Source organism: Suncus etruscus, chromosome 20 (genome assembly GCF_024139225.1).
Source record: "Suncus etruscus isolate mSunEtr1 chromosome 20, mSunEtr1.pri.cur, whole genome shotgun sequence".
In the NCBI taxonomy this organism is placed as follows: Eukaryota; Metazoa; Chordata; class Mammalia; order Eulipotyphla; family Soricidae; genus Suncus; species Suncus etruscus.
The window spans coordinates 7166656-7193954 of record NC_064867.1 but is presented as its reverse complement, the minus strand read 5'-3'; the positions used below and the strand labels follow the sequence as shown (position 1 = coordinate 7193954).

Genomic DNA, 27299 nt, shown 5'->3' with positions numbered 1-27299 from the left:
TTGCACGCAGCCGACCCAGGACAGACGGTGGTTCAAATCCTGGCATCCCATATGGTTCTCTAAGCCTGCTAGGGGCAATTTCTGAGCTTAGAGCCAGGAGTAACCCCTGAGCATCACCAGGTGTGAGTCTCTCCAAAAAAAAAAAAAAAATCAACAAAACAAACAAACAAAACAGTCAATGTGACATCAGATTAACTTGATTTCTACCATCGCCTTTCCCATTCAACTGTGAAGTTCTAGCCAGTGGTGTCCAAGTGTGTCCTGCAAACTGGCAGCTTGAGCTGATGGAGACCCTGATATGAGGACCCTGGATTGAGGGGTCTTGGGCTTCCTTCCTTCCTTCCTTCCTTCCTTCCTTCCTTCCTTCCTTCCTTCCTTCCTTCCTTCCTTCCTTCCTTCCTTCCTTCGTTCTTCTCTTTCTCCTTCCTTCCTCTCTTTCTTCTTCCTTCTCCTCTTTCTTTCTCCTTCCTTCCTTCCTCCCTCCCTCCTTCCTTCTTCTCTTTCTTTCTCCTTCCTTCCTTCCTTCCTTCCTTCCTTCCTTCCTTCCTTCCTTCCTTCCTTCCTTCCTTCCTTCCTTCCTTCCTTCCTTCCTTCCTCCCTCCCTCCTCCCTCCCTCCCTTCCTCCCTTCCTTCCTTCCTTCCTCCCTCCCTTTCTTCCTCCCTTCCTCCCTCCCTCCCTCCCTCCCTACCTTCCTTCCTTCCTTCCTCCCTCCCTCTCTCCCTCCCTCCCTCCCTCCCTTTCGCTCTTTGGGTCACATCCAGCTGCGCTCACTTCTTAGCCACCCCTGGCTCTGCACTCAGAAATCACCCCATGGCCGGGCTCGGGTCGGGGGGAACCATGCCCGGCCTAAGCCGAAGAAGACCAAACCCGGGTTCGATCAGATCCGGGTCGCTGAAACCGAAACGAGGGTGCCCTCTGTCCAGGGGGGCGCGCGCGGTGCGGATGTCCAAGGGAGCCCGGTCGCCACCCACCCAGGGGCGGGCCGGGCTGGAGGCCGGGCTCCCCGCCTCCGACGGCGGTCCTCCTCCCCTTCCTCCCCGGGGACCCCGGTGCCCGTTCCGTCCTCCCGATCCGCGGCGCTCCCTCCCTGCCACGGGGCGCGATGGGTCCCGGGGCGCCGCTGCCCGCGCTGCCGCTGCTGCTGGCGCTGCTGTGCTGGCGCTGGCCGGGGGCGCGGGCGCAGTTCGAGCGCTACAGCTTCCGCAGCTTCCCGCGGGACGAGCTGATGCCCCTGGAGGCGGCCTACCGCCACGCGCTGGACCAGTACGGCGGCGAGCGCTGGGCGGAGAGCGTGGGCTACCTGGAGGTCAGCCTGCGGCTGCACCGCCTGCTGCGCGACAGCGAGGCCTTCTGCCGCCGCAACTGCAGCGCGGCGCCCGGCCCGCCGCTCGCCCCCGCGGCCGCCCCGCCCGAGCTGCGCCTCTTCGGGGCCCTGCTGCGCCGCGCCGGCTGCCTCAAGCGCTGCCAGCAGGGCCTGCCCGCCTTCCGCCAGTCGCAGCCCAGCCGCGACGTGCTGGCCGACTTCCAGCGGCGCGAGCCCTACAAGTTCCTGCAGTTCGCCTACTTCAAGGCAAGTCCGGGCCCGGCCCGACTGCCCGTCGCAGGCCCCAGGCCTACCCGCCGCCCAAAGGCCCATGATGCCTGCTGGCCGTTCTCTGCTAGGCCCTTCCTTCCTTTCGTCCTCCCTTCCCGAGGATTTCTCCAAGTCCTGCCTCTCCTCCCCATGCCCGCCCGCCCCGCCTTCATCGAGATGAAGCGCTTTTCCTGAGACAGCATCTATCTATCTATCTATCTATCTATCTATCTATCTATCTATCTATCTATCTATCTATCTATCTATCTATCTATCATCTATCTACCTACCTATCTATCAATCATCAACCTACCTACCTACCTATCTATCATCTATCTACCTACCTATCAATCATCTACCTACCTACCTACCTACCTATCTATCTATCTACCTATCTATCAACCTACCTACCTACCTACCTATCTATCTATCTATCTATCTATCTATCTATCTATCTATCTATCTATCTATCTATCTATCTATCTATCTATCTATCTATCTACCTATCTATCTATCATCTATCTATCTATCTATCTATCTATCTGTCTATCTACCTACCTACCTATTTTCTATCTACCTACCTATCTATCATCTACCTACCTATCTATCAATCAATCATCTACCTATCTATCTATCTATCTATCTATCTATCTATCTATCTATCTATCTATCTATCTGTCAATCATCTATCTACCTACCTACCTATCTATCAATCATCTACCTACCTATCATCTATCTACCTACCTATCTACTTACCTATCTATCTATCTATCTATCTATCATCTATCTATCTATCAATCAATCATCTACCTACCTACCCACCTATCTATATCTATCATCTCTCATTCATCTATCAATCTATCATCAATCCGTCCATCTATTCATTCATTCATTCATTCATCTATCCATCTTTAACCTATTTATAAACCTAAACATCCATCATCTATGTATATATATTTTTGTTTTGTTTTGTTTTTTTGGGAACCCAGCAGGGGTTCCGCCTAGCTCTACGCTCAGAAATCGCTCCTGGCAAGCTCGGGGACCATATGGGATGCCGGGATTCGAACCACTGTCCTTCTGCATGCCTTACCTCCATGCTATCTCTCCAGCCCCCCATCATCTATATCCTTAATCTATATATCCATTCATCTATCTATTTCCTCTATCTTTCTACCTTTATCTATATACCTATCCATCCATCTGTCATCTATCTTTAATCTATCTATATACCTATCCATTTATCTATCACTATCATCTATCTGTCATTCATCTATCTAGATACCCATCCATCGATCTATTCATCCATCCATCTATCTATCTATCTATCTATCTATCTATCTATCTATCTATCTTTAATCTATCTATATACCTACCCATCTATCAATCTATCATCTATCTATATCATTCAGCTATCTATCTATCTATATATATATCCATCCGTCCGTCTGTCCATCTGTCCGTCCGTCTGTCCATCTGTCCGTCTGTCCGTCCATCTGTCTGTCTGTCTGTCTGTCTGTCTGTCTATCTGTCTGTCTATCTAATATATCTCCGTCATCTACCTACCTACCTATCATCTATTTATTCATTCTATCATTCTATCTATCATTCATCTATCTATTTATATACCTATCCATCCATCCATTCATCTGTAGAGTGTTTAGCTTTGTGTCTGGCTACCACGAAGTGCCACTTGGCATCTGAGCGCACAGGCGAGCGAGCTACGTGGAGCGCACAGTTCTCCAGCTGCCGCCAACGCTCTGCTCTCCGCTCTGCCCACAAGCAGTTGGCTGGCTGCCACCTCCTTGGTTCCTGAGAGGGCGACTTTCAGTACTACCAGGGTCAAAGAAAGAAAGAAAGAAAGAAAGAAAGAGAGAGAGAGAGAAAGAGAGAAGGAAGGAAGGAAGGAAGGAAGAAAGGAAGGAAGGAAGGAAAGGAAGGAAGGAAGGAAAGAAGGAAGGAAGAAAGAAAGAAAGAAAGAAAGAAAGAAAGAAGAAAGAAAGGAAAGAAAGGAAGGAAGGAAGGAAAGGAAGGAAGAAAGGAAGGAAGGAAGGAAGGAAGAAAGGAAGGAAGGAAGGAAGGAAGGAAGGAAGGAAGGAAGGAAGGAAGGAAGGAAAGAAAGAAAGAAAGAGCTGCAGTGTTACAAAACCTTTGGCTGTCACCTCCTTGGTTCCTGAGAGGGCGACTTTCAGTAATACCAGAGTGGGTGGGTGGGTGGGTGGGTGGGTGGAAGGAAGGAAGGAAGGAAGGAAGGAAGCTGCAGTGTTATAAAACCTTCAGTACTACCAGGGTGGGTGAAAGGAAGGAAGGAAGGAAGGAAGGAAGGAAGGAAGGAAGGAAGGAAGGAAGGAAGGAAGGAAGGAAGGAAGAAAGAAAGAAAGAGAGAGCTGCAGTGTTACAAAACCTTTGGCCCTTATTTTGGGGACCCACAGGTTAGAAACATGGAATGAATTTAGGATAAAGTTCAGCTTTTGTCTTCAAGAGAAAGTCCTTTCACAGAATTAATTGCTGCTGGGGCCGGAGAGATAGCATGGAGGTAAGGCGTTTTCCTTTCATGCAGGAGGTCATCGGTTCGAATCCCGGCGTCCCATATGGTCCCCCGTGCCTGCCAGGAGCCATTTCTGAGCCTGGAGCCAGGAATAACCCCTGAGCACTGCCGGGTGTTAGGAAATGTAGTGCATGTACTTTTATTTCAATTAAAAATTAAACCTTAAGTAATGAAATGAAATTAATTAAATTAAGATGTTTAAACCTCAGTAAGACCCTCAACTGATATAGTCACAAACTATAATCCCAACCACCCACCAAACAGAAACTGCCAAGGACACCAAAAAGGACCAAGTCCAATTTTATCCAGGATAGGATAGTCTTCTATATTAAGATCCCCAATTTTTAACATTTAGAAAAAGTCATTTTTTTTTTTTTTTTTTTTGGTTTTTCGGGCCACACCCGTTTGATGCTCAGGGGTTACTCCTGGCTAAGCACTCAGATTGCCCCTGGCTTGGGGGGACTATATGGGATGCCGGGGGATCGAACTGTGGTCCTGATCCTTGGCTAGCACTTACAAGGCAGGCACCTTACCTCTAGCGCCACCTCGCCGGCCCCGAAAAAGTCATTTTTAAATTAAATTAAATTAAAATCACATTAATTAAAAATTAAAAATTTTGATTTGGGCCACACCCAGTGATGCTCAGGGCTTATTGTTGGCTTTGCACTCAGTTATTACTTTTGGATGTATTTTTTTGATGCTCAGAGGATCCTATGGGAAGCTAGAATCCAACTCACATCAGCCATGTGCAAAGCAAATGCTCTACCTGCTGTCTACTGTCTCTAGTCTCTGTATTTTAATGACTATAAAAAAAGAGATTCATGGCATAGGTTAGAGTCTGGAGGTAGAAGTGGAAGTGGGGTGATATTTACATAGAACTTTTTTGTTAGGGGCCACATCCAGCAATGCTCAGGGATTACTCCTGGCTCTGCGCTCAGGAATTACTCCTGGTGGTGTTGGGGGAACCAGTGGGATGCCAGGGATTGAACCTGGCTCAGCTGGGTTCAGGGCAAGCACCCTGTTTGCTATACTATTGCTCTGACCCCTCCAGTCTCAACTCTTGAGTAGAAAGAAAGAGGCTGGTAAGACCCCATAGGTTCTACCTGGCCCCTGCTCCTTAGACCAGGTGGTGGTGGTGGGCCTGGGGCAGCGGCTGTGTCCTCTCATTCTAGTGATGGAGGCCAGAGGCCTGAGCTGAATACAGGAGAGGAAGTGGTGCTTTGTTTGGAATAGTGAGTAGAGGAGATAGTGAGTAGAGGAGTAGGTGCAGACAGAAGCCTGACTCCTAGAGTGTAGACCCTCATTGGCAGTGGTTCCTGCCGCCAGTCTGCCTGCCTGTGACTGGTGTCTGGCTGTGAGTTCCCTTGCACTACTCCTGCTTCTGTTTTTCTTTCCTGCTCCCAGGGTCCTGTGGGCCCCAACCCCTTATCAGAGCTTCAGTGGCTTTGAACTTCAAGCTTTGACACTCTAGCTGTGACATGCACACCTTTCCCTCACCCCTTGTTCCTGGCCATGAACTCTACTCTCCCTCACACTCTAGCACCTGCCCCACACAGAACTGACTTTGCAGAGACTTATGGGGCTGGGCCCTTGCTGGGGCCTTCTCGGGCATCTTTTACCTGCGACCTTCTCCTAACCGTGCCTGGGGTTATAGCCCACTGTTTCCCTGATCCTGAGTTGAAAGGGCTAAAATCAAACCTGCCTCCTCAGAAAGTTCTTCCTTGTTGTAAAACTCAAGTCCCTACAATGTTAGCGTCCTGTTTGTTGCCCTGAGCGCCGCCAGGAAGATCCCTGAGCCAGGTGTAAGCCCTGCTGCACAGATCGATATGGTCCAAACAAACCAAACCAAAAAAATAAAAAAACTGTCCCAGAACCACAAACAAAAAGCTCAGGTCCCAAGTCAGAGGCTGTGAAATTCTCACTCTGAGCTCCTCTGAGAATGCTTCTCTGATTTCATTGGCACCTGCTTCACTAGTCCTGCATTCATGACTCTTCCTGTCCTCGATGCTGGGCTGGACGAAACTTTGCAGTCAGTAGTGGAAAGTTTTCTGTAGGGCTTCTTCGAAGGCAACACAATGACAACCCCAAGTCAGCGTGACAACTCAGTGACATTTGGGCATCTGTTTTTCTCTAGCTCAGATTCAGCCTGGATCCATGTCACTTGACTTCCTCTCTGGGCTGCTCACGCGTCACCAGACTGTGCTAGGATTCCAGGTGACGGCATAGCCAGGATGTCACTGGGAACTGGGGGACACAGCTCAGTGACTTAGCACATCTTCCTCTCAGGAGGAAGGTCTTAGGTTAAATCCCCAGCGCTGCCACATGGTCCTTCCTCAGTCCTGACAGTGATATTGTCAGTGAGCATGGCGCTAGAGACAGATTCCAAGCACACTGCAGCCAGGTGTGTCGAAGAGCATCATTGCAGGTGTTTAAGCACTGAGGCAGTACATGTGACCTCAGCAAGCTTAATTCAGTTATGAGGACAATGGAAGGATGATGGTGAGTAGAGAGAAAATGGAGTGGGCCCCTGTGGTAGTTGGGGATATAGACAGGTCTTGTCCTTTTCTGCTTGTCTTTGTTAAGTTCCTAACCCTTAGTATACAGTTTTTCCTCCAGCATTGAAGCTCAGGCCCACAGCCTTGACTGCTCTCACAGGATCTGCAGGGATTCTTGTCACTTTCTTCCTCTCTGCTCACACACCAATCGGCATCCTTCACTTCCCTCTTCTCCTCGCCCCTAAGGATTTTTGTCCTGTGCTCAGTCACTTCAGTGTTTGGGTCTGACACATCCCTTGTTTCACCAGATTCAGAAGTTCTGGTCACCACCTTCATGGTGGAAAGAGAGGAAGGTGTGAATTCATGGTAGGAGAATGTCATTGTGTTTGTGTCATGTAAATGAGATTGTCACTTTGTTTTCGGACGGTCCAAAAGTAGGTGACAGGTAGAAACCTGCTCTATGTTCTAGGGGACAGTGTTTGATCAGAGCACTAGGTTAGTGCTTGACTAGGTGATTTCCAGGAGGAAAAATCAGAATCAGAAACTGGAACTTTCTTGCAAAGGGATGCAAGGGTCACTCATTCTTGTTTTGCAAAACTGCTCCTCCATTGAATGCCTTTTCTTTTTCTTCTTTGCACTTTAGGCAAATAATCTTCCAAAAGCTATTGCTGCGGCTCACACCTTCCTCCTGAAGCATCCGGAAGATGAGATGATGAAGAGGAACATGGCTTATTACAAGAGCTTGCCTGATGCTGAGGATTACATCAAAGATCTGGAGACCAAGCCCTACGAGGTCGGTGTGCATTTTTGCAGTCCGAATTAAGGTTGTTATTTTGGGGGGATTTGGTGACCATACCCAGCAGTGCTCAGGTCTTATATAGTTTTTTTTTGGCCACACCTGGCAATGCTCAGGGCTTACGCCTGGCTCTTTATAAGAACCACTCTTAGTGGTTAGGGGTGACTGGGAACCATATGGGAAGCTGGGGATTGAACCCAGGTCAACTGGGCGCAAGGCAAGTTCTCTCCCTGCTGTACTATTACTTTGGCTCTTCTACTTCTGACTCTGTGCTCAGGGATCAGTCCTGATGATGCTCCAGGAATCACATGGAGCTTGGGATTGACTTGGTTGGCTCTGTGCAAGGCAAATACTTTATTTGTTGTACTGTCTCTCTGGCTCATACTTTATTTTATTTTATTTTTAAAAGCAGCTTCAGGGAGCTGGGATGATAGTACAGTGGGCAGGGCATTTTCCTTGCTGATCTGAGGTTGATCCCCAGTACGCTATATGGTATGTGAGCCCACCAGAAATGATTCCTGAGTGCAGAGAAAGGAGTTAGTTCTATATATAGCTAGGTAGTTGCCAAACACGAAAGTAAAAACAGAAACAAACAAACAAAAAGCAGCTTCATGGAATTAAAATTAATTTTTTGAGTTACAATTTAAGAATTAATTTACAACTTGGTGAATTTGGGGAGTATATGTAATTGCCTCCATTACCATAAGAATCTTTTCATCCCATTTAGGGTGTTTCTTCAAGCTGCTTTGCAGTGAGGCCATTTTAATCTTATTTAATGAACTAATTTACTTTTTTTTTTTTTTTTAAAATTGAGACCAATGTGAATTCCAAGTCTTTCACAGTTGTGTTTCAGTTACATGGTGACAGTGAATTAGGGCTGTTCCCACCACTAGTGTTGACCTCCTTTCGCCATAGTTCCCAGCATCCCTCCGGTACCTCCACCTTTGTCCTCTAGACTGCTAGTGTAGCAGGTCCATTTTGTGTTCAGCTTGTTATAATTTGGGTCTCTGTCTTTCTTTTTTTCTTGGTTTTTGGGTCACACCTGGCAGCACTCAGGGGTTTCTCTTGGCTCCACGCTCAGAAATTGCTCCTGGCAGACTCAGGGGACCATATGGGATGCCGGGATTCAAACCAATGATCTTCTGCATGAAAGGCAAACACCTTACCTCCATGCTGTCTCTCCGGCCCCAGTTTGGGTCTCTTAATTCTACAGTCATTGTCATTGGCTTGGGTATTTAGGGCTGACCATTTTTTTTTTTTCGGGCCACACCTGTTTGATGCTCAGGGGTTACTCCTGGCTAAGCGCTCAGAAATCGCCCCTGGCTTGGGGGGATCATATGGGACGCTGGGGGATCGAACCGCGGTCCTTCCTTGGCTAGCGCTTGCAAGGCAGACACCTTACCTCTAGCGCCACCTCGCCGGCCTCAGGGCTGACCATTTTTATTTCCACTCTATACTCCTGGGACCATTTGGACCTTGGGTTCCATCCTTTTTTTCTTTCTCATTTTCTCAGTTTGTAAGGAGACATATAAATACGAGACAGACCCAGATGATTCATGTTCTATGGTTCTATAAAAAAACAAAACAAAACAAAAACCGGGGCCCTTATCTAGAAGCTATAAATATAAATAAAATTATAAAAGGGAGGGCAGATGTGGCAAGTTTTTTTTTTTTTTTTGCATAAGTGCAGTAAACATTGGGGAAATTAAAAAGAAAAAAAATTTTTTTTTTTGGTTTTTGGGCCACACCCGGCGGTGCTCAGGGGTTACTCCTGGCTGTCTGCTCAGAAATAGCTCCTGGCAGGCACGGGGGACATATGGGACGCCGGGATTTGAACCAACCACCTTTGGTCCTGGATTGGCTGCTTGCAAGGCAAATGCCGCTGTGCCATCTCTCCAGGCCCTATGTTTAATTTTTTAAGTTTACTTTTTTGGTATTTGAATCCTACCTGATGCTCATTGCTCTGCAGTCACTCCTACCGGTGCTTGGAGGATTCTCCAGTGCTGGGATCAAACACAGGCCCCTTGAATACAAAGTATGTGCTACTGGCCTCTTCAGTCTGATACAATTATCAAATACCTGCTACTTCTGGAATTAAACTAAGCAGTAAGTGTTTCCTTGTAAACAAAATAGAAAAAGCTGGAGCAATAGAACAGCGTAGAGGTGTTTGATGTGCATGGAGCCCACCCAGATTTGATCCCTGGTACCATATATCGTGCGTCTCCCCCCCCCCCCCAAGCATTGCCATGTTTGATGTGCATGGAGCCCACCCAGATTTGATCCCTGGTATCATATATCGTGCCCCCCCCCCCCCCAAGCATTGCCAGGAATGATCCCTGAGTACAGAGCCTGGAGTTAAGCCATGAGCACCTCCGAGTGTGGCCCCTAAACAAAACAAAACAAAGGGCCCGGAGACATAGCATGGAGGTAAGGCATTTGCCTTGCGTGCAGAAGGAAGGTGGTTCGAATCCCAGCATCCCATATGGTCTCCTGAGCCTGCCAGGAGCGATTTCTGAGCATAGAGCCAGGAGTAACCTCTGAATGCTGCCAGGTGTGACCCAAAAACCAAAAATCAACAAAACAAAACAAAACAAAACAAAACAGCAGAACTAAAGGAAAATGCTGGAGAGAAGTAGGCCACTGTTGGAATGTGCATTTTTTTCCTTTTTTTTTTTTTTTTTTGGTGTTTGGGCCACACCCAGTGACATTCAGGGATTACTCCTGGCCGTGTGCTCAGAATTTGCTCCTGGTTTGAGGGACCATATGGGATGCCAGGGATCAAACTCAGGTCCGTTCTGGGTTAGCTGTGTGCAAAGCAAATGCCCTACTGCTGTGCCACCACTCTGGCCCCGGGATGTGTATTTTCTTCAACACTGGCCCAAGTGGCCCCTGTGGGGAGGACAGGGCTGTCCCCTCCACACCAGAAACCTCACAGGCCTCTCCCTTGATTTCCAGAACCTGTTCATTCGTGCCGTGAAGGCCTATAATGGCGAGAACTGGCGGACCTCCATCACTGACATGGAGCTGGCCCTGCCCGATTTCTTTAAGGCCTTTTATGAGTGTCTGGCGGCCTGCGAGGGCTCCAGGGAGATCAAGGACTTTAAGGACTTCTACCTGTCCATAGCAGGTATGTATGTAGTGTGTGTTTAATCCCTGATGGGTATGGTAGAGCTGCCGTGTGGGGTATGTGTGTGTTTCCGTGTGTCCATGTGTCTGTCTGTCCTGACAGGACTGGTAGATCTGCCCTATGGACCTAAGTGCCTTCGGGGTGATTAGTTGGTGTTTAGGGTTCCTATGTAGACCCCTTGTGATGTGGCAGAGGCTATGAGCTGCGAACAATGTTAGCTCAATGTTCCTGCCCTGGCCTTAGACCTGTGCTGTATGTGTTGTTCATCACAGATTTCCTCACAGGCATTGGAAAACCTGAAGGGGCCCCACTGAGGGGCTGGGGCTGTGGTGCCAGTGGTGAGGCACATGACACTGAGTCCATCCCAGTCCAGCAGGGTCCCTTGATCACTGTGCCTGAGTGCAGCTCATGACTTTTGCCACTGAGACAGCTTCCTATGTGGGAGCTTTCCAGAACAAAGGTTTAAGAAAAAAAACTCTGACAAACCTTTAAGTCACTGTACCTAAAGAAACTCCTGGAAAGGAAAAACTTCTGATGATTATAAAATCATGTTTTCTGATCTGGGAAGATAGTCCAAGCGCATGTCTCAGCCCCCCTTTGTTTTTTTTTGTTTTGTTTTTGTTTTGTTTTGTTTTTGGGCCACACCCGGCTGTGCTCAGGGGTTACTCCTGCTGTCTGCTCAGAAATAGCTCCTGGCAGGCACGGGGGACCATATGGGACACCAGGATTCGAACCAACCACCTTTGGTCCTGGATCAGCTGCTTGCAAGGCAAACACCACTGTGCTATCTCTCTGGGCCCTCAGCCCCCCTTTGTGTCAGCAGTGTTACAGCAGGCCAGAGCATTGACCCTTTAAGCTTGCACAGCCTGGCTGAATGTGGCCTGTAGTGGCCCTGGAACCCCCTGAACATTGTTTGGGAGTCTCCCACATTCCCTAAAAGAATGCATACTGGACAGTTAGAAAATATAGAAGAGTTAAGAAAGAAAGAAACAAAGGGCTCAGAGATGGCTCAGGGGCAAAGCACCTGCATTGTAGGAGGCCTGAGTGGTTCTCTGGTACCACCTAGGACGGTCTTGGTGGTTTTGTATCTGAAGCTTCAGCTGCTCCAGAGTGCTTCTGATCACACTGCTAGATGTGGGCAAGCCCTGGGCTCCCAAATATGATTCTTGTCAAGCCCTGAAGCTGAAGAAAGATGTGTGAGCACCACAACCAGAAGGTGTGAGCACTACCTGCATTTGTGTGGGAATGTGTGTAAGTATGTGACCCTGAGCAGCACAGTATGAAAGGGCAGGAGGGAGGGGTGAAAGAAAAGAAAACCCACAGTACTCCAAAAGGGTCGGGAGAAGGCTGGAGTGATAGCACAGTGGGTAGGGCATTTGCCTTGCATGCAGCAGACCTGGAACTGACCTGGGTTTGATCCCTGGCATCCCCGAACCTGCCAGGAGTAATTTCTGAGTGCAGAGCCAGGAGTAACCCCTGAGCACTACCAGTGTGGCCCAAAAAACAAAATAAATAGATATAAAAGTCTTTGAAAAAACAAAACAAAACAAAAGGGTCAACAGAGAGTATAGTAGGCTGAGTTTAGACTGCATGCAGGATGTCTGGGTTCGATCTTCAGCACCGCACAGTAACCCCAGCACTGTCGGGAGAGACCCCAGAGTACTGACCCAGGAGTAGTTTCTAAATACTGCCAGTTACAACCCCAAGAAAAAAAATAACAACAAAAAAGCCCTACCTGTTTTGTTTGTCAAGTTTTTGGTTTTTGAGCCACACCTGTCAGTTCTCAATGTTTGCTCCTGGCTTTGTTTTCAGGGACCATTTCTAGAGGGACTCAGGGCACTATGTACAGTGTAGGGGATTTGAACTAGGGCTAGCTGCATGCAAGGTGGGGCTTTTACCCTCTAAACTATCTCTCTGGTTCCTGTATTCCTCCGTTTTGGGGAGGGAGAGAGGAAGCCTCCCACTCATGCTCAGGTCCAGAGGCAGTTCTCACCTAAATGACACAATGTTAAGCATGGAGCTAGTTTGACTTGAGGTGCTGGGTTTACGGGGTCACCTTAGGTTTGACTTAAAATATAAAATAAAAGGGCTGGAGAGATAGCATGGAGGTAAAGCGTTTGCCTTTCATGCAAGAGGTCATCGGTTCGAATCCCAGCATCCCATATGGTCCCCTGTGCCTGCCAGGAGCAATTTCTGAGCATGGAGCCAGGAGTAACCCCTGAGCACTGCCGGGTGTGACCCAAAAACCACAAAAAAAAAAAAAAAAAAAAATATATATATAAAATAAAAGTCCATTTGTTGGGTGAAGCTGCCCCAAGGACTGTGTTTCTTTTCTTTTCTTTTCTTTCTTTTTTGATTTTTGGGTCACACCCAGCAGTGCTCAGGGGTTACTCATGGCTCTATGCTCAGAAATCGCTCCTGGTAGGCTCAGGGAACCCTGTGGGATGCTGGGATTTGAACCACCGTCCTTCTGCATGCAAGGCAAACTTCCTACCTCCATGCCATCTCTCTGACCCTTTTTTTTTTGGGGGGTCACACCCGGTGGCACTCAGGGGTTATTCCTCACTCTGTGCTCAAAAATCACTCCTGGCAGGCATATGGGATGCCGGCAGGATTCAAACCACCTTCTGTCCTGGATCAGCTGTGTGCAAAGCAAATACCCTAGTGCTGTGCTATCTCTCTGGCACCATGTCCCTAGGCCAGTAGGTCTCAAGTTAGAGGGTAACTTCGGAGAAATAATTTACAAGCAGCCAGTTAAACTTCCATCAGAATTAGCTTGCTTTTATTCATGACCCTGCCTGTCATGTGCTTTACCTCACATGTCTTTCTCTGCTAAGCTTCGTGCTGCCCTGCTTTCTTCTCTCCTCCCCACCAGCCAGACTTTTTTTTTTTTTATTATTCTTTATTTAATATAGCCTGCCCCACTCCAGGTGTGGGTAAGTCTGATCATCTAGGTGGGATTAACATCTCAGAAGAAAGCTTAGGTGAAAGGGTGTTGGGGAAAGAATGACATTCAGCAGTGCTCAAAAGGCTATCTAATGTACGTGGGAAGGAACGCTGGTCTTTATCTCCTACCCTACTGCTACCATTACATCTCCTACCCTTGTGCTATTTTCACATTCCAGGGGGGTTATTTCTTGATTATAGAATTAATATTTGCACAGTGTTTTGAACCACTATTATTGTTTTGGAGGGGGCTCCCACACCTGGTGATTCTCACAGGTTATTCCTGGCTCTGCACTCAGGAATCACTCCTGGAGGTGCTCAGGAGACCATATTAGAATGCTGAGGATCGGGCTGGAGCGATAGCATGGAGGTAAGGCATTTGCCTTGCATGCAGAAGGACAGTGATTCGAATCCCAGCATCCCATATGGTTCCCCTGAGCCCGCCAGGAGCGATTTCTGAGAGTAAAGCCCGGAGTAACTCCTGGGCGCTGCCAGGTGTGACCCCCCCCAAAGAAAACAAAACAAACAAACAAACAAACAAAAAAGAATGCTGAGGATCAAACTGGGGTTGGCTGCATGCAAGGCAAATACCTTACCTGCTGTACTATTGCTTTGGCCCCTGTGAATCACTTTTATAAATCCTACAGTTAATATCCAATTTTTTTAATATCCCCCCCCTTTTTTTTTTTTTTTTTTAAAATAATTGATTGCTCTTACTTGCCACATCAGGTTGGCAATGGATCTTGTGTTACCTCCACTTGTGGCTTTTCTTCTGTAAACACACAGCTTTGATTTTCTGGCCTCCTTTAAAATGCTGGTTTCTTTGCTTTATTATATCTTGGAGCTACATTCGGTGCTTCTCATCGTTACTCTTGGTTCTGTGCTCAGGCATCATTTCTGGCTGGGCTTGGAGGACCACATGGAATACTGGGAATAGAAAGCCAGTGTGCTGCATGCAAGGCAAGATCTTACCTGCTTATACTATTGCTTGGGCTCCTGGTTGTTTTCACACCTTCTTCTTGTCTCCCTCTCTCCATCCTCCTGTCAGGTAACTTCAGTTTTGATCAATGTTCACTGATTTGTCTTCTTTTTTTTTTTTTTTTTTTTTTGGTTTTTGGGCCACACCCTGTGAGGCTCAGGGGTTACTCCTGGCTATGCGCTCAGAAGTTGCTCCTGGCTTCTTGGGGGACCATATGGGACGCCGGGGGATCGAACCGCGGTCCGTCCTAGGTTAGCGCAGGCAAGGCAGGCACCTTACCTCCAGCGCCACCGCCCGGCCCCTGATTTGTCTTCTTATTGTGTTTGTCTGTTGATCAATTTTATATACTTATTCTGCTCACATAGGTGAAGTCATCTAATATTTTTCTTTTCCTTTCTGACTAATTTAGCTTTGCATAATTGTCTTAAATTCCTTACATTTTGTTTCAAATAGAAAAAATTTCGCCTAATAAAGAACTAAATAGTATTCCATAAAAAAAAAATTGGTTGCAAAAATAATTTGCTTTTTTTTCTTATTGATTTTAAGGAACTTTTTTTTTCTTTTTTTTTTTTTTTTTTGGTTTTTGGGCCACACCCAGCGGTGCTCAGGAGTGACTCCTGGCTGTCTGCTCAGAAATAGCTCCTGGCAGGCATGGGGGCACCGAGATTCGAACCAACCACCTTAGGTCCTGGATCGGCTGCTTGCAAGGCAAACGCCACTGTGCTATCCAGGCCCAAGAACTTTGTGTTTTAAAGATCAAGTCTTAAGGGACAAGTATTTCATCTGGGGAAATATTTTTGTGTGGCGAGTCAGAAGTATTATGAAAGTGAAGGAAAAGATGGAACAATGATGCCTGTCCTTTCAGATCATTACATAGAAGTTCTGGAATGCAAAATACAGTGTGAAGAGAGTCTCACGCCAGTGGTCGGGGGATACCCAGTAGAGAAATTCGTGGCCACCATGTACCACTATTTGCAGTTTGCGTATTATAAGTGTAAGTAACCCTTTTCTCTGAGCTCTTGGCTGAGGACCTGGGGAGGAACCCGAGGAGGCTTGGGGTGGAAGGGGAGGAACCTGCCTGAGACTGTTGTCAAGAACTAGTTGCTGAGTGAGCGCAAAATGCCGGACAGCTGACTCAGGGTGCAGACTGGGACTCTGGGGCCTCCAGGTAAGGGTTCAGGTTCCAGCTTCCCCCCTGCCCCCGACGAAAGCAAACATACAAACAGATACCATCTCTCTGCTACTGGGTTCTGTATCTCCGCTTCCTCCTCTGTCAGGCAGAGATAAGGAGAGTTAAGAGGACTAAGATCCTAGGATTGTGGAGGATTCAGTGCCAGCTGCTCCTGGTGGACATGCAGCTATCTCCAGCCAGGATGTTGCTCTGTTTCTCATGACTTCTCACATTCCATCTTTCCACTTACTCTGGAGTCCTGCCTTGATTGGAGGGTGGGGTTTATCCATCAGAACATTCAAGTGGACAACAGAAACAACCAGGAGGGAGCCAAACCAGAGTTTAGCTCTGCGCAGATTGGGGCTCTGGTGTGGCTGGCATTTTTGTGCAGCCACAAAGGCAAGGGCAGGAGGGAAGGTCACTGTAGGAACCATGCTCGTCTGCCTTGGTTCCCTGGTTCCAGCTTCATTTCCAGCTACTACTCTGAGAATTGCAGAGGTGGGGTGTGGGGAAGAGGGATGTGGGAGATGACCTCAGCCACCGCAGTCCTGAGTCCTACTGTTGCCATTTTATTCTTGGGCGGGTCCCACCTCCTGTCATAGTGGCCTGCCTTTAATTTGGAGGGGCTCTGTGTGTGTGTGTGTGTGTGTGTGTGTGTGTTGTATTTGAGTCACACCCATCAAAGCTCAGGGCTTACTCCCGGCTCTGAGCTCAGGGATCGCACCTAGCAGTGCTTGGTAGCATAAGGGGTGTCGGGAATCGAACCTGTACTGCTTGCAAATGTTCTACTGGCTGTACTATTGTTCAGATCACCTTCTGTCTTTTCATTCTCTCTTCTGTCCTTTTCTGAGATCCCTGAAAGCGATGCCTGCTAAATTGAAAAGATTAAAAAAAAAAGTATGTATATATTTATTAAATGTTTTTGTTTTTATTGATAGGCAACTTTTTTTTTATAATTTTTTATTTTTCATTATGAGAACAAAGATGCAAAGAAAGAGGACAAGGTAAAGTTACAGTGGAAGGACAATCACCCATAACATAATTCTCAGAAGTCCCCTTGCTGATATCTTAACTTTGAAATTTCAGCCAAAGAACATTAAGATAAATAAGACAGAATCCATGTACAATTACTTTGTCCCTCAAGTCCTCAGATTGTAACACATTATAATATTTCTTAACAGCACACAAGGCGATCTAAAGCCATAAAACTTACGTAACTCCTTAAACATTAGAGGCATAGTATTTTCTACATCTCCATGTACATGCATATTAGCTTAAGTTAACCTCAAATTTTAAGTGGGTTCTTTTTAAGGATTAGAGTCAAAGGAGCACAGTAAAAATGGTGTTAGAGTGGCAATTGTTGTTTGCATAGGCCCACCAAAATATGAGGGACATGGAAAGGAATAACCTTGGCCTAAATACAAAGAGACCCTACCCCTGAAGTTTCCTGGCACAAGATCAACTCTAAGCTCCAGGCAAGCTGGATCGTCCAGTCCAAGACATTGCCTGTAGTCCGAACACACTTTTATTTTTCACACAGTATCTGTTGTTGGTATCATGTTTCTGTATTAAAGATCCTAGAATCTGCATATCCTACATTGAAGTCAGGATGTGGAGCGTCCTCTCCTTTCACCTCACAATCAAAGGGCAATGCAGGGAGCCCTGTCCTATAAGCAGGTCGTTGTTGTTGTTAAGTCTTCTCAGCGTTAAGGGAAGTCTCTTTTGAGCAGGTCAATGTCTGAGCAGTGTAGGGTCTTCCGTGGTAGAGGATTACTTCCAGGTGGTGTTATAGACAAGCCTGGATGTTTTGTGGATGGCTTCCCTGGTTCAGGGGTGAATGGAAAATGCCCTTTCTTCTGAGGTCTGTGCCAGGTCATTATGTCAATGTTCAGGGTGTAAGGTCCCTTTGCACTACAAGATTTGTGTGTTCCAATCTCTATTAGATAGGATCTTATTTGTATGTATAGTACTTTCCCATTTTAATGTGCCTATGCAACTTTTTAAATTAAATATTTCTTACCCATACCTGCCGGTGCTTAGGGCCTCTCTCAACTGGATGTTGGGGATTCGATGTGAGGGATTGAGTCTTGGCTCTGGGATCCACAGCCTAGCTCCAGCCCTCTGAACAGTCTCCCTGACCTTTCATCAAAATGGTCTTTACATGACTGAAACCCAACTACAATCATATTTGTAATCAAGGTGTTTAAAGATTTTTTTTGGGGGGTCACACTTGGCTGCACTCAGGATTACTCCTTGCTCTACACCCAGAAATCACTCCTGGCAGGCTCTGGGGACTATATGGGATGCCAGGATTTGAACCACCATCCTTCTGCATGCAAGGCAAACACCCTACCTCCACACTATCTCTTTGGCCCCTAAATAAAGATATTAATATAAAAATTATCCAAGAGTAGGGCCAGAGAGATAACGCAGCAGTAGAGCGTTTGCCTTGTATGTAGCCGACCCGGGATGGACCTGGGTTCAATCCCTGGTATCCCATATGGTCCCCCGAGCCTTCCAGGAGAGATTTCTTTCCTTAATGATTTTTTTTGGAGGGGCACACCCAGTGATACTCAGGGGTTACTCTGGCTATTCGCTCAGAAATCACTTCTGGCTTGGGGGACCATATGGGATGCTGGGGAATCGAACTGTGGTTCGTCCTAGGTCAGACATGTGTAAAGCAAATACCCTACTGCTAATGTCACTGCTCTGGCCCCTCTTTTTTTTTTTAAACCTCATTGATTGATTTACTGTTTGGTTTTGGGGCCACACCAAAGCACTCAGGAGTTACTCCTGGCTCTGCACTCAGAAATCAATCCTGGCAGGCTGGGGGACCATATGGGATGCCAGGAATCGAACTGGGTCCCTTCTGGGTTGGTCACATGCAGGCAAATGCCCTCCTACTGTGCTATCTCTTGGGCCCCACTAGGAGAGATTTCTGAGCCCAGAGCCAGGACTAACCCTGAGCGCTGATGAGTGTGGCCCAAAAATAAAAAAAAAAGAAGCAAAATTGTCCATGAGCTGACATTTGGAACTGACATTCACACCAGGTCTCCTTGAGGAAGGGAAACATAAGCTTAGTACCAAGATCAAGTTTAACACAGTTGTAGAGATAGTAGGTGGGTAGGGGACTTGCCTTGCATGTGGCCATCTCAGGTTCAGCCCCAGCATCCCTATGGTCCTCTGATCATTACAAGGAGTGATCCCTGAGCATCGCTGGGCAAAGGTCAAAACCCAAAACAAACGTTTTACAGAGATGCCCTTCCCAGAAGTTTTCTTTCACAGCCCCTCAAAGGAGGTTTGCCAAACTATGGTAACACTGGCTCCAGCTTGTTTGGTGTTATTGAGGAAGAACAAGATGGGGCTGGAGCAATAGCAGAGCAGTAAGGTGTTTGCCTTGCACACGGCCAACACAGGATAGATCCCGGTTCGAATCCAAGCATCCCATATGGTCCCCCCAGCCTACCAGGGGCGACTTCTTAGTGCAGAGCCAGGAATAGTAATCCCTGAGAGCTGCTGGATGTGACCCATAAAACCCAAAACAAACAAACAAATTAATTAATTAATTAAAAGAACAGGAGTTCAGTTCTCAAATGTTTACATATATGCCTTTCAGAGGCACTGAAGGCCTACCCAATTTTCATAACTTCATTGTAGTTTTGAGGGGATAGCTTTCTCCTAGGCAACATTTTTTTTTGTAAGTAGTTCTATTTTTTAAAAAAATATGAGTAACTGTTCAGTTAGATGTTTCAAAAAGGCTTCTTGTAGCTCACCAAAAAACTCAGAGCAGTGTAGAGAAAATATCTGAAACCTCTCTTTGTCTCCGTACCTCCCTTTCATCCCATCTGAATGTTTTGCTTCTTATTCATTCATACTCGGAAGAACGCTCTTTCAACGAGAATGTAGAAATTCTATAAAACATTTATTATGGGAGATTTAAATAGTAGAATTAGTTCTTTGAGGCCCATTAGTTCAGTTCAACATTCATCTGCATTTTATGCAATTTGGGCTCATAGAGGAAAGACTCACAGAGGGATTAAAAACACAAGATAGTGTTTTAATTTCATGTGCATGAAACTCTGTGGAGTTTGGCTGAGCTGACCCACCCTCAGGCTTTCCAACCCTCTGGCCATGGCTAAAAAAACAGTATGCTTTTAGCTGGAGCTGTAGGTCATGCATGAAATAATCCAAACCAGTTCTGAGGATGAAACAGTATAGTCTTGCAGTTTTCTACCTCATATCTCCCCCAAACTGCCTGCCAGAATTGTTTTTATTGAGTTCAGAGACTACCCCTGGGTGGGGCAGTAAGTATATAATAAGGGCAGATAGCTCAGACTAACTTGGGTGAAACCAAGTTGTAAACAAACAGATACAAAGAAACCAGGGGGCCCAGAGCAGTGGTGCAAATGGTAAGGTGTTTGCCTTGCATGCACTAGCCTAGGATGGATCGCAGTTTGATCCCCTGGCATCCCATATGGTCCCCCAAGCCAGGAGTGATTTCTGAGCACATAGCCAAGAGTAACCTCTGAGTGTCACTGGATGTGGCCCCAAAAAACAAAAGAACCAAAGAAGCCAGGTATGATCTTGTTTTGGGTAAAATAAGGTGTAACCTAACAGTAGATAAATTCCTTTTGCTCGACATAGTACTTTTTTTTTTTAATTTTTTTAATCATTTTTATTGTGACCAAAGTGAATTACGAATGTTTCACAGTAATATTTAAGGTACATAGTAGATATGGTCCTTTTCTGAACATCCGCTTCCTGGAATTACAGGCAAACCCCGTGAGTCAAGTTCCATTCTTGGAATTGGCTTAAAATTGTGGCTGGTTTTGGTTTTTTGTAGATTCTATAGACAGAGGCTAATAAAATGAATGCTGTCGTTACAGAAGATGACCACCAGGTGGCACGCTTTAGTCATATGCGCACTTCCATTCCCTGTGCCACTTTGGGCAAAGATGATGTTTCTGGAATGGGTTGTTGGGATGGGATATGCCAGAATGCCAGAAAATAATATCACCTTTTCCTCTCCTCACCCTATACAATCTTTTCTGAAGGTGCTTCTTCAGATTGAGGGGGGACCCAAGGGAAGTTTTGTGTGGAAAGAGCAGCCTCCAGGGTATAAAAGGGCAGAGGTGTGTTTTTATCGCTTTAGTCCACAGTCCTGTACTCTTTGGGTTTTCTGGGTTTGGTGGAGCTTAGATCTGAGATCATTGTCTCTAAGCTACTATAAAGTCTCCTGTATTCCCTCCTAGATCCCAGTTTGGGTAGGGATGCGGGGTGGTTTCATGCCAAGGGGTTAAATAGGTCTTTCTCCGGAGGAAATGCTGTCACTTCAACCTGGGCATCAGGCTGCTGTGGAGACACTGCTTGCCCTTTGCTTGTCCCCTCAAGGTGTACTTGGGCTTGGGGCAGTTTTATTTTTAATATATTGATTTAAACAACTTGATTACTAATATGATCGTAGTTGGGTTTCAGTCATGTAAAGAACACCCCCCTTCACCTGTGCAACATTCCCATCACCAATGTTTGGGGGAGTCTTGAGGGAGATTCTGTAGAGACTTAAGACAGGAGAGGGTCTTATGACTGGGTCATAGCCTTTGGCATGACGAAGGTTCTCTTCCAAGTGGGATGGCCTTTGTGGCCAGGGTGACTTCCAGTTCTTCTCTCCCCAGTGAACGACCTCCAGAATGCAGCCCCCTGTGCTGTGAGCTTCCTGCTCTTTGACCCCCATGACAAGGTCATGAAGCAGAATCTAGTGTATTACCAATACCACCGTGACAAGTGGGGCCTTGCTGACGAGCACTTCCAGCCCCGACCGGTAAGAACTTGGCCCCTCTGGAGAAAAGTTTCCCCCTCTCCTGTGGTTTTTCTTTTGGCCTCCACCATGTTCCTGCTTTCTTCAACCTCAGGGAAAATGGAGGTATGATTCAATGTACGACACAAATCACCTTCTCAAGAATACAGTTTATTTTTGGTTTTTGGGCAACACTTGGCAGTGCTCAAGGGCTATTCCTGGTGCACTTGGCGCCTGGGAGTTGTTTCCAGTGGAGCTCAGGAAGTCCTGGGGATCAAACCCAAACTTCTTCTGTGCAAAGAAAGCATGTACTCAGCTCTATGAGCCATTAGCCCAGTTCTTGACATGTGTAAATCATTGTGTATGTGTGTGTGTTTGCCTTTTTATTTTTAATTATTATTATTATTATTATTATTATTATTATTTTTGGCTTTTGGGCCACACTGGTGATACTTAGGAGTTACTCCTGGCTCTGCACTCAGAAATTGCTACTGGCTTGGGGACCATATGGGATGCCGGCGGATCAAACCAAGGTTCTTCCTAGGTTAGTCGTGTGCAAGGCAAACGTCCTACCTCTGCGCCACCGCTCCGGCCCCTGTCTTTTTATTTTCTTGGCACAAAGTCGTGCAAGAAATACCACTGGGTGGTATATTCATCACTCCCCCCCCCAGATAAATCCAGAGACTCTATTTCCCCTCTCCTCAGTGTTGGTCATCTCAGCTCTTCTTTGTCTGAACAGGAAGCAGTTCAGTTCTTCAATGTGACAACACTCCAGAAAGAGTTATATGATTTTGCCAAAGAGAACCTCATGGATGACGATGAGGTGAGTGTCTGTGCCCAGTACAAGGGGATGCGTGGCTCCAGTCTCGGCTGAAATCATGGCCCATGCAGTTGTCTTTGACCTGTAAAACAGTACCTTGAGAAACACAGTTTCTGGGGTGTTTTCTGAGACACAGAACCCAGCTGGGATGAACAGACAGAAGTGGCAGGCTCCTCAGCGAGGATGGAGCTGCCAGGGACTCCCAGTAATCACCCATTTTTTGGGGTCTGTTACTGGGTGGTCCTAGAGAAACTACTGGGTCAGTGTTTGTGGGTCTCTCTCTGGCAGTGCTCAGGCCTATATGGTGTGGGGTCTTGAACGGGTCTCCCATATGCAAAATCTGGACTCCAGCTCTTTGTATCTTTGTACTCTTTCAATGGGCCCAATCATTACGTTTTTTGTTTTGTTTTGGAGGGAGAGGGCTTCCCAGACAGTGTTCAGGGGTCTAGGGGCCCCACCCATGATTTTCCTGTGAGAGTGATTTTCCTGTGAAACTGATGGTGCTGGGGATTTTTAGGGCCACACCTAGTGGTACTCAGAGGTTTATCTGGCACCAGATATCAAATCAGGATCGGGCACAGGTAAGATCTGCATCTTTACAGCTTTCCATCAGCAAGCCCCTGAACATCATTGGGTATGGCCCCCAAACCAACCAAACAACCAACCAACCAACCAACCAACCAACCAAATCATCCAGTCAGTGTCCGGAAGACATCCAGGATGCCTTACCTGTCTTTCTGATTCTTTATGGGCAATTGAGTCGCTTTTGCTGGCTGTGACTCATTTTTATCATTCTCTGGTCTTGCTGGAAATTCCCAAGTCTCACTCAGCTCATTTCCTTTGGACAAAGACCTCTCTGGCTTGGGTGTGATCATTTGGGGAAAGGCAGCCATGGTTGGTGAAAGTACTGAGAAGCATTTGGAACAAAACAGAAAATGCTTTCTGAGATGGCAGGAACTTGCCTGCTGGGGAGCTGGAGGTGAGCTGGGATCTATTTCTGTCCTGGCCCCTCCCTCTAGATGAGGATCTGGGAGATGAGGCAGGTCTGTGAGCTGCTGCCTGATCCCAGAGTCTCTGAGCTTCCCTGTTAGTGCTTTCCACTGCTCTAGTTTTTAGTGGACCCTCTTTCCTCGGGGACTTTATTTTCTTTTTGGTTTGTTTTTCGGGCCACATTTTTGTTTTTGTTTTTGTTTTGTTTTGGTTTTTGGTTTTTGGGCCACACCAGGTAACGCTCAGGGGTTACTCCTGGCTATGTGCTCAGAAGTTGCTCCTGGCTTGGGGGACCATATGGGACACCGGGGGATCAAACCGCGGTCCGTCCAAGGCTAGCGCAGGCAAGGCAGGCACCTTACCTTTAGCGCCACCGCCTGGCCCCATCAGGCCACATTTGGTGACGCTCAGGAGTTACTCCTGGCTATGCACTCAGAAATCGTTCCTGGCTCGGGGGACCATATAGGATGCTGGGGATCATACTTGCGTCCGTCTTGGGTCACTGGCATGCAAGGCAAATGCCCTACTGCTGTGCTACCACTCTGGCCCCATGTACTTTGCTTTCTATGTATCTGTTTGCCTGGAGTGGATCCATTACATATTTTTGTTTACCTTGCCTGAATATTGGGTCTCTCTCTCTCAAACAGTTTAATGTTGTCCTGAGACACTCCATGTGGTATGCTGGGTTGATTCCTAGTACCACACAGGGTCCCCGAACACTGCCAAGAGTGACTCCCAAGTGACAAGCTGGGAGTAGCCCTTGAGCATCACCTGGTTAAAAAAAACTATAAACAAGACAAGTTTGGGTTTAAGTGGAAGAAGTACTTTTAAGGGGGCTGCAGTGATAGCACAGTAGGAGGGCCTTTGCCATGCATGTGGCCAACTCAGGACAGACCCAGGTTAGGTTCCCGGTGTCCCATATGGTCCCCAAGCCTGCCAGGAGCAATTTCTGAGCACTGAGCCAGAAGTAATCTCTGAGCGCCACCAAGTGTGACCCAAAAAATCAATAAAGTAAAATAAATAAAATAAAAATAAAAATAGGGGCCAGAGAGATAGCATGCAGGTAGGGTGTTTGCCTTGCATGCAGAAGGATGGTGGTTCGAATCCCAGCATCCCATATGGTCCCCCGAGCCTGCCAGGAGCGATTTCTGAGTGTAGAGCCAGGAGTAACCCCTGAGCGCTGCCGGTGTGACCCAAAAACCAAAAATAAAGAGTTCTTTATATGGTCTGGTAATGTTACTTGTCACTTAGATGAATTGCAGATATTTTCTTGAAATCTGTGTTTTACCTTTCCCCCCTCCCCCTCTTCTTCCTCTTCTTCCTCTTCTCTGCGTTTTGGGCCACACCTAGCAATGCTTTGGGGAACTCTGTTCTTGAGGGTTGCTCCTGTCAGTGCATGGGGACCAAGCAATACTGGGGATTGAGTTTGGACCTCTTGTATTTAGAGTATACTCAAGTATTTACTTATATATAAGTAAACTGGTCTAACTTTCTTTTCTCAGAGACTGGATTTGAGTTTCACTCAATGCTGCTAAAACCTTGCTCCTGGAACCTCTTTCCCATCTTTCTGATCCTACATTTTCTTAGGTTGTTGACACTAGGCTGGGACTCCACTGAATGTCCTAGATACAAGTAACTTAATGATTGAAGCTTGAGAGACTGGAGAAGAAATAGTTACCTTCATATATCCAACCTGACTTCTCTCCGTTAACACCCCATATGGTTCTCTGAACCTTGTCAGGAGTGATACCTGAGTACAGAGCCATGAGTAAGCCCTGAGCACTGTTGGGTGTGAACCAACAATTTAAAATTAATAATTGAGACTTGTCAGAGGGTTACTCTATCTCTAAATAATGGTCTGTCTTCTTATCTATCTCTAAAAATGGTCTATTTTAATTATTAAATTATGGTAACTTAGGGGACAGAGAGATAACATACAGCCAACTCAGGTTTGATTGCAGGCATCCATAACAGCCCCTGACATTGCCAGTAGTGATTTCTGAGTATTTCAGGAATAATCCCTGAGCATTGCTGGGGTATGGCCTCAAAACAAATAACAACAAAAAACAACTAATGACTTGAAATAAACTATAACACAAAATAGTAAAATTTTCAGCTGAATCATTCACATGTCAATGGGGCATGCTATCAGCTGTATTAATACAATTTAGCTACTGATACTTTGCATTAAATAAACTTAATGTAGTTGCAATGTTGGTAGGAATTCCAGAATCTTTGCACACTAGTTAAAATAGTCAACAGAGGCCAAAAGTAGTTTTAGAAACTTTATACAACCAGCTGAAATAGATGCTTCTAATTTCAGCTTCTGACGGTTGTTTGGAGGAAAGTCGGAAAGAAATAGATTCTGGGCCATAGAGTTCAACAGGCTTAAGCACAAGCTTTGCAGGCAGGACGTCTGGGTTCTACCCCACCACTGCACAGTTCTGTAGCTACTGCCAGCTGTGACCCCCAAGTCAATTGAGGAGTAACTCCTACCACTGCTGGGCATGGCCCCAAAAATGGAAAATGAAAAGAAGGAAAGATATACATTCTAAATTACCGAAGTGGTTTATGCAGTGCTGACAGGTAAGAACAGAAATGAGGGGTCGAAAAGAGCCGTGCACTATGCAAGACAGAGCTTTCTTTGGTCTCACTGGAAGCCCTAATGCATGAATTGTACCATAGATGTGTCTCTGTGTATGTATGTATGTATGTAAGACATACTCTGGCACCATGTGGTGCTGGGGATCAAGTCTGGGTCTCCTACATTCAAAACTTACACTCTGACCTGTAAGGCCCCTCCCCTCTCCCTGCCCTCCTTTTCCTCATTATTGGTTTATTGGCTTTTAGATACTAGTGGGGTTGGCAAGCATGCCCATTCTATGGCAGGGCACTGCTGCTGCTTTTTCTCCTCTTCCTCCTCCTCTTCTTCCTCTCCTCCTCCATCTTCTCCTCCTCCTCCTCCTCTTCCTCCTCCTTTGGTGAGGAGAAGTGCCCTTGCCCCTGGACCTCAAAAGGCCCCAGACTGTGGTTAAAGCAGAAAGGAGGGAGAGAACTAGCATTCCTGTGTGAACTGATTGGGAGGGTGATACAGAAGAGGTTCATAAGCATGATTTCGCCATGGACGTTGGACTGACTGCCCACTCTACGAAGAGCATCTGTGTAGAACTCAGGGCACTTGACTCCAAGTTAATCTGAGGTAGAAGTTGGGAGTGGTCAGAGTGGGGTCTTGAGACCTGGGGCGATGTGTAAAAAGGCTCTGCCTGCCTGTGAAGGCAGCTGGCAGGGCTCTTGGAGAGACTTTTCGTCCGTCCCAGCAACTGATAGTCAGGTGTCCCCATAACAGACCCTTAATGGAGTGTCTTATCTTGCAGGGAGAGGTTATAGAATACGTGGATGACTTCCTGGAGTCGGAGGAGACCCACTAGGTGATTGGAGACTTCCCTGGATATTCTGGAAACACAGTCTTTGCCTTTCTTTCTTCAATAGCCCACGTTGTCGATACCTCAAAGTCTTCTCTTTCCTCTGTGAGGTGGAAGGAAAGCCACCATCTCTCACTTTACATGCATGGGGTGAGCCTGCCTTTCTGTGTCCACATCACCTGTCCATCTTTGCCCTTGTCTCCTATGTCCACTTCCTTGTTCTCGTCTCCAGCTCCATGTTCCTCATGCCCACATCAATCTGGCCCCTGTTCACACTTGTCTTCTTTGCCATTTTGGGCAGGAGCACTGTCTCCATGTTTGTTCCCCTGGGGGAAAAAGTCAGTATTAATTTTTAAGAAAAGTATTTCTAAAAGTGCTGTGTGAAAATCTGCTTTGGCGCTCCTGTAATTCCAGACCTTAGTGTTCTTTCTTCCCATCCCCTGAACCAGAAAAGATGGTGGAGGACAAAAGACTGTAGAGGTACACTTCCCCCTTAAAATGATCTGTCTACGACCTGTCCTGAACCATATCTGGAACCCACTGAAAAAGAAGTAGACCATGGGTAGACCATGCAGTGTACAAAATGAGGCTTTTGCCTCTTGGCATCTTAAAATCATTGGTCAGTTCTACTGGAGGAACT

At 46.6% G+C, this 27299-nt stretch overlaps 1 protein-coding gene across 1 annotated transcript; it reads left to right on the top strand.

Annotated features, from left to right (window-relative positions):
- The first annotated feature begins 1103 nt into the window (after positions 1-1103).
- On the top strand, positions 1104-26741 carry CRTAP (cartilage associated protein). The gene is made up of 7 exons (XM_049766429.1): positions 1104-1571; positions 7258-7407; positions 10366-10537; positions 15328-15456; positions 21306-21451; positions 22167-22250; positions 26612-26741. The coding sequence occupies exons 1-7, from the start codon at positions 1104-1106 to the stop codon at positions 26663-26665; spliced, it is 1203 nt and encodes a 400-aa protein (XP_049622386.1). The 3' UTR covers positions 26666-26741.
- Positions 26742-27299: the final 558 nt, after the last annotated feature.